The sequence below is a fragment of the Nannobrachium achirus genome, assembly GCF_963921795.1.
Source record: "Nannobrachium achirus genome assembly, chromosome: 22".
Taxonomy (NCBI): Eukaryota; Metazoa; Chordata; class Actinopteri; order Myctophiformes; family Myctophidae; genus Nannobrachium; species Nannobrachium achirus.
In genome coordinates this window covers 2,642,644-2,650,197 of record NC_137829.1, presented here as the reverse complement: position 1 = coordinate 2,650,197, position 7,554 = coordinate 2,642,644, and the positions used below count along the sequence as shown (strand labels likewise).

General features: G+C 44.7%; 1 protein-coding gene across 1 annotated transcript in view; it reads right to left on the bottom strand.

Annotated features, from left to right (window-relative positions):
- LOC308308148 (rho GTPase-activating protein 20-like) overlaps positions 1-7,279 on the bottom strand; it is a gene marked incomplete at its 3' end in the record, with an annotated part of 57,415 nt that extends 50,136 nt beyond the window's left edge. Inside the window, 2 exon segments of the mRNA XM_080753513.1 lie at positions 1,425-1,510; positions 6,971-7,279. Of these exon segments, the coding sequence (XP_080609639.1) occupies positions 1,425-1,510; positions 6,971-7,093 (209 nt within the window). The 5' untranslated portion in view covers positions 7,094-7,279.
- Between the last annotated feature and the right edge of the window lie 275 nt (positions 7,280-7,554).

Here is a 7,554-nt window from a genome sequence, read left to right as displayed (position 1 = left end):
TGGACACTAAAGGAGATATGAACAGGCGTGTGGGTGGAGGTGATGGTTACCTGGACATGGACACTAAAGGAGATATGAACAGGCGTGTGGGTGGAGGTGATGGTTACCTGGACATGGACACTAAAGGAGATATGAACAGGCGTGTGGGTGGAGGTGATGGTTACCTGGACATGGACACTAAAGGAGATATGAACAGGCGTGTGGGTGGAGGTGATGGTTACCTGGACATGGACACTAAAGGAGATATGAACAGGCGTGTGGGTGGAGGTGATGGTTACCTGGACATGGACACTAAAGGAGATATAAACAGGCATGTGGGTGGAGGTGATGGTTACCTGGACATGGACACTAAAGGAGATATAAACAGGCATGTGGGTGGAGGTATTGGTTACCTGGACATGGACACTAAAGGAGATATGAACAGGCGTGTGGGTGGAGGTGATGGTTACCTGGACATGGACACTAAAGGAGATATAAACAGGCATGTGGGTGGAGGTGATGGTTACCTGGACATGGACACTAAAGGAGATATGAACAGGCGTGTGGGTGGAGGTGATGGTTACCTGGACATGGACACTAAAGGAGATATGAACAGGCGTGTGGGTGGAGGTGATGGTTACCTGGACATGGACACTAAAGGAGATATGAACAGGCGTGTGGGTGGAGGTGATGGTTACCTGGACATGGACACTAAAGGAGATATGAACAGGCGTGTGGGTGGAGGTGATGGTTACCTGGACATGGACACTAAAGGAGATATGAACAGGCGTGTGGGTGGAGGTGATGGTTACCTGGACATGGACACTAAAGGAGATATGAACAGGCGTGTGGGTGGAGGTGATGGTTACCTGGACATGCTCACTAAAGGAGATATGAACAGGCGTGTGGGTGGAGGTGATGGTTACCTGGACATGGACACTAAAGGAGATATGAACAGGCGTGTGGGTGGAGGTGATGGTTACCTGGACATGGACACTAAAGGAGATATAAACAGGCATGTGGGTGGAGGTGATGGTTACCTGGACATGGACACTAAAGGAGATATGAACAGGCGTGTGGGTGGAGGTGATGGTTACCTGGACATGGACACTAAAGGAGATATAAACAGGCATGTGGGTGGAGGTGATGGTTACCTGGACATGGACACTAAAGGAGATATGAACAGGCGTGTGGGTGGAGGTGATGGTTACCTGGACATGGACACTAAAGGAGATATGAACAGGCGTGTGGGTGGAGGTGATGGTTACCTGGACATGGACACTAAAGGAGATATAAACAGGCATGTGGGTGGAGGTGATGGTTACCTGGACATGGACACTAAAGGAGATATGAACAGGCGTGTGGGTGGAGGTGATGGTTACCTGGACATGGACACTAAAGGAGATATAAACAGGCGTGTGGGTGGAGGTGATGGTTACCTGGACATGCTCATGCTCCTGGACTTGGTAAGTGCTTTACTGATGACCAGGGAGGGCGCAGACTGTCTCCTCTGGGCCAGGGTCTTCATCTTCTGCACACAGAGAGGGACACACAGGAAATTAGACGGATCAACGTGCGTGTGTGCGAGTGTGGTTGGTGTGTGTGTGTGTGACTGTGAGTGCGTGTGGTGTGTGCGTGTGTGCGTGTGGTGTGTGTGTGTGTGCATGCACAGAGAGAAGCTGAATAAAAACACGAGGGGTACGAGATGGAGGTTGGGGAAAAAAAGCAAAGTATTGTATAGGATGAACAGACATTAAGAGGGGAAGCTCTGTAAAGATAAGATAAACCTTTGGTTCAATGAAGTTCAACGCATCGAAATCAGCGTAACCCTATACGTCGGCTATTCCAGCTAATAGATGTGCTGTTTTCAAAACATCTCGAACAAATGTGAATGAATTTGGCACAAGAACCGCCATAACCCCATTGTCTTTTCAAATGGGGGTCCGGGGGGGCAAATACATTATGAATTCGGGGGGTCCTTGACAATGGCAATGTTTTCAGAATCACTGCAACAGCAGAACTGATGAAGATGAAGCATAGCTTTGGTCTGTGTGGTACCGGTATGTCAGGCATCCCCTATGGCCACCACAGCCATTCCATTCCAAACCTAATCTATTTACACCAGACCCCCAAAACCACGTGAGGCAGAAAGATAAATAACTGCTCCTCCTACAATACAGTACGTTCATTCAATCTGGGGAAAGGGGCAGAAAAAAAAAGAAGAAGAAAAAAAAAAGTGACAGAAATCAAATAAAGCGTCCGTTCGTAACCTCATTTAGACGTGACCCAGAAGTAAACACATTCCTTTCCTCGGTAACGTAAATCAAGGGGTAGAGGGGGGAAAGGTTGGACTTGTGCGCGGTCAGTCAGTCAGTCAGTCAGTCAGTCAGTCAGTCAGACAGACAGACAGACAGACAGACAGACAGACAGACAGACAGACAGACAGACAGACAGACAGACAGACAGACAGACAGACAGACAGACAGACAGACAGAGACACACACACACACACACACACTTCAATAATTGCAATTAACGATTTAATTGTGTTTTTGTCATTGACAATTACATTTCTGTTTGTCTTGTAGGCTTTGAAGTTGCAGATGTGACACATAACCTAAATATAAAAAAACATATTTGACAACTTTAGGCAATACATAAAAGAGAACATTGATGGTTTTGGTGGATCCGATCTACAAGCTCACAGCGCGTCGCCAGATCAGCTATTTCCACTTTTCTTTTTAAATGTTGGAAAATACATGAACATTTTTCCACATTTTCGATTACGACAAAAAAATAATTGCCGTTAGGGTCCATTTGGTTCCATTTGTACACTGTCAGTTAACACTTGTGTGGGTCAATTTAGACCCCCCAAAAGGAACCCACAGAGTCCCTGGAATCACTGCTCTACAATATAGATTCCGCGAAATAACATTTTATTTTGTAAAATAAGTTGTGGATTGCAGCTTTATTGCATACACTGTACAGATAATCTGGATACGCTAATTCATAAAACATCCAAATCCACCCATCAAGGATTATTAAGGTTTATGACCGTATATTGTATTTTACAGCCAATTTAAATTGTGAAAATAGCCGATGTTGATCTGCTATTTTCACAATAGAACCAAGTTATACAAAATGTAATGCCTCAACTCCTAGTGCCCGTCAGGGTGGGGCGGTCACCAGTTAAAATATGATTATTTGGGGGGCTGCGGCCTGAAAAGGTTGAGAACCACTGTTTTACAGTATAAGCCAGTGTTTCTCAACCTTTTTTCTGCATGGGCACACTTTTCATGTCCCAAGAATCCATGGGCACACCAACATAATACGGAGGTGTAAATATCGTCACTGTCGGGAAGAAACCTTGTATCTCCAAGTTTCAAATGTGTACGTTTCTTTGCAAAGTAAAGCCCTGCTTCATCATACAAGGCTGTCGCACAACAGTAGTGAAAACAGCCGATCTACAAGCACACAACGCCTCGAGGCGTTGTGTGCTTGTAGATCGGCTGTTTTCACTCGTTTAAATCATTTTTAAAATGATAAATACAATACTGGCTTTCAAGCAGTTTCAAGGGGCACACTCGGCCCTTCTCAGGGGCACACCAAAGGTCCCCAGGCACAGTGGTTGAGAAACACTGGTATAGGCTACCTCATCTATAATCTAAGCTCATCTCAAGCTACATTAACTATATAAACTCACGGTAGCTCTAGAGCTCTGGCACATGAGAACCATCACCACACAGATTGTTATCCATGGGAGGAGGGAGCAGGATGTGGCATGCGGCTGTTCAGCATTTCAACGTAAATTCTTGGCCTCTATGCCACTATTTACATTCATAGAGACAAGGCTTGTCCTGTGTGAGCTACCGGTATGTGTGCAAAGCCTACCATCAGAATAGCTGACAGGTCGACTGCTTTCCAGTTATTGTGAAATACTCCAGTAACTCCAACTATAATAGCTATATATGCTCAACAGACTTTGTGAAAGCGGAACCCTGTTGTTGCACAATCGCCACTGACAGAATGTGCATGGACTTGAGGAGGCTTCTGTCTTGTCTTTTCTCAAGGTTCAAGGTTCAAGGTTGTACTTTATTGTTACGTCTTTTGTTCGGCATCCTTACAGACAATGCAGTGATATATATACAATAAAGCAGAACAACAGAAAACAACACATCTAAAGATAATAATAATAAGTAATAATGACTTAGGAAAGAAAGAGAGTGCAAAAAAAAAGAGCAAAGACAATGAGAAAAGCATCTCAGCTGTACATGTGCATAAAGTTTGGTGTATTTTATACACCAATGGCATTTTTTCCCCCGTAGTAGCTACTGTACTGTAACTTTTTATAAACAACTTCACGTGTGTTCTATGTGCAACAGGTCGGTATAATTAAAATCACACCCGTGTGAACTGAGCGGTGGTCGGTGTGTGTGTGTGTGTGTGTGTGTGTGTGTGTGTGTGTGTGTGTCTCTGGCCTGAACAACAGCGCCCCTCCCTTAACATGTGTGGCCAGAAAAGGTACTGCAGGCTCTGCAGGCTACATACAGACACACACACACGGACACACGCACGCACACACACACACACACACACACGCATACACACACGGCCACGTATAGGAGACGGTGTAACCACCGCTCAAAAACTTCACAGTATATATTTATGTACAATAGGTGCAGATCAGCCTCAACAGTATCTATTATGTACTGTAGGTGAGGCTCGAGCATAGTAGTGCATGAAAGGGACGAGTGGGATGGGGGGATGGGGGGATTTCTGTTTTTGACTCCACCACACTTAAAAGCCAAAGTCAAATGTCCATACGTGACGTCAGTGGTGGGCAATATAATGTCCGTTTCTAACCTATTCCATTTCATCCTACACGTATTTGTAGGGTGCAGTTGCAAGTTAAAAACACCACCTGGAGGAGGGCGCTGTTTACTAGAATTTCAGCACCTCGCTGAGCCTGATCAAATTTAATTTCAATTCAAAGGAGCTTTATTGGCATGAGAAAATATACATTTACATTGCCAAATGCAAGTGTGTTTAATAAATAAAAACAGTTGAAAATGTGGAACATAATATAGGCCTATACAGTTGGAGGGGGTAGCCTACATACCGCATTGTGTAAACAGAGCTACCGTATGTTTGATTGATTGAAGAATTTATTAGAAGTTTGCAATAGGAAAAGGTACAGTTTCATGACAGTGCAAATCACTGCCTGGTACAAGATCAACTAAAAGGAGATCCTAGTGAGCTTTTTGGCTTATTTGCACAGGAACCACTTTATGTAGGTTATGTATCTTTATGTAGGCCTATGTGATGTTGCATTGTGTCATTATATCAGCATTTCTTTCCTCAATATACGATTTTAAAAGTATACAAATCTCCATCAATCAGATCAGCATTGGCTAATAGGTCTACTATGAAAACAGATAAATAAACTGCGGCCCACAAGTGCAAGCAGTATAGCAGCCTATATAGGCCAGTAATGTGATCAGTAATCTGATATAATGTGGAAGCGCAACATCGCTCCATAAGCGCGTCTGTTTTGCAGCGTGCTTGTTGATGCTGACAAAGATGTGAATGAAAACCTCATTTACTAGGCTATTCATACAGCCTTATAGGGTTGCTTCTTGCACAAATAAAAGAAGAAAGAAGAACAAAATATATCTCTGAGACCCCAATTTATATTGTAAAATCAACCTTCATTTGGGTCCATTTAGTTCGATCCATTTGTACACTCTCTGAGTTACAGACCCATAAGGGTCCATTTGGTTTCTATAATCATTTAGCTCCAAAAGAAAGAAAACAAGAAGAAAAGAAAGAACAGATCTACAAACTAAGGTGTTAGCTTGTAGATCAGTTATTGGTGGAAAGTGACACCCTTGCGCACTGGAATGAACGAGGCATAGCCCCCCCCCCCCCCCCCCCCCCCCCCCCCCCCCCCACACACACACACACACACACACACACACACACACACTGGCTAGAGCAGACTGTCATCATCAACACCTTATCAGGCTTATCTACTCTGTCTCTTCCACTAAATGATTAGCTTTCAAACCTAATCATTTTAAGTGATAGGATTTGCTGTTCATTTACTTTATAAAGTGATCCAGAAATTGCTCTCACGTGGCAACAACAACACAATAGCCTACCCATAGATACATCATATAATATAATCATCATCATCATCATCATTATCATCATCACCATCATCATCATCATCATCATCATCCCCATTATCCTATAGGCCCTATAGGAGAATGGACCGCTTATGTTGGTAAATAATTGCCTAGATCTGATTCCCAAGCAGGTTTGGACGCATGTGGCACCATGTGTAATTCAGTCAAAAGTAGCCTTAAAAGAGGATGAAGGATCATCTAATAACAATGTCTGAACGCATCTGTAAGAATAATGAAAGTGAAGCAACCGTTTCTGGGAACAGAACGCAAAACAGAACCACATGCTGGAATCTCTGACGACAACACGGACTCAGCAATCTATTCAATAATCAATAAACATGGGGCTAGCCTACTGAAAAATCAATATAGCCTAATGATGTTAACGCGATAAGTTTAGCACTATAGTCAAATCGCCCATTTAGGCTCATTACAACATTGGTTTTCAAAGTGGGGTCCGGGGACCCCCAGGGGTCCTTGAGGGAGTTCCAGGGGGTCCCCAGCTAAATGATAGTTAGGAACCAAGTGGGGTCTGTAACGCTGAGAGTGTACACATGGAACCAAATGGACCCTTTAACACTGAATTGACAAAATAAATTGGGGTCTCACTCAGAGATGTAAATGCCAATGGCAAATGGGGGTCCGTAGCCTGATTATATGTCAAAATGGTTAAGAATCACTCCTACAATATTCTGTCATTGGGGGGTCCCTGGAATATCTTTTCAAATGGGGGTCTGTGTCTGTGTGGTTAATAATAAGTGTCAATTCGGGGGTCCTCGACATGAAAAGGTATTCAGGCTCTCTACCTTCTTGTTCTCCGGCGGAGCGCTGACTCTGCTCCCCGCTGTCAGAGCCTCGGAGCCGGCTCTGCTCTGGCTCTGCTGCTGCTGCTGCCCGATCGTTCCCTGTTGCGGCGACATGCTTTCCATCAAGACGAGACTGTGATAATAATAATAATAGATCCACTTTGGGGGACAAACAACAAACCAAAACGACGCGATATTACATCCCCATCCCCATCACCAGCCCCATCATCGCAGTAGTTCCACCGTTTACGATCCGAGAGAGTCCGGCGAAAAGGACCAGGGCGAATAAAGGATCCATGATCGTCTCACGAAACCAGAGAGCGCTCTTCAGAGAGAAAGGACTCAGTCAGTGGAATGCGTCCACAGTCCACAGTCTCCACTCCACGGCACGGCGGCAGCCGAGCAGCCACAGAGCTCCGTGCGTCTCCTCCTGTGTGAGCTGACTGACTGACTGTCTGTCTGTCTGTCTGAGCCCTCCTCCTCAATCTGCCTCGGCTGTTCCAACCGTGCGCGTCGTGCGTATTTTGGCACGGCTCGTTCTGTTGTTGTATGTGTGTGTGTGTGTGTGTGTGTGTGTGTGTGTG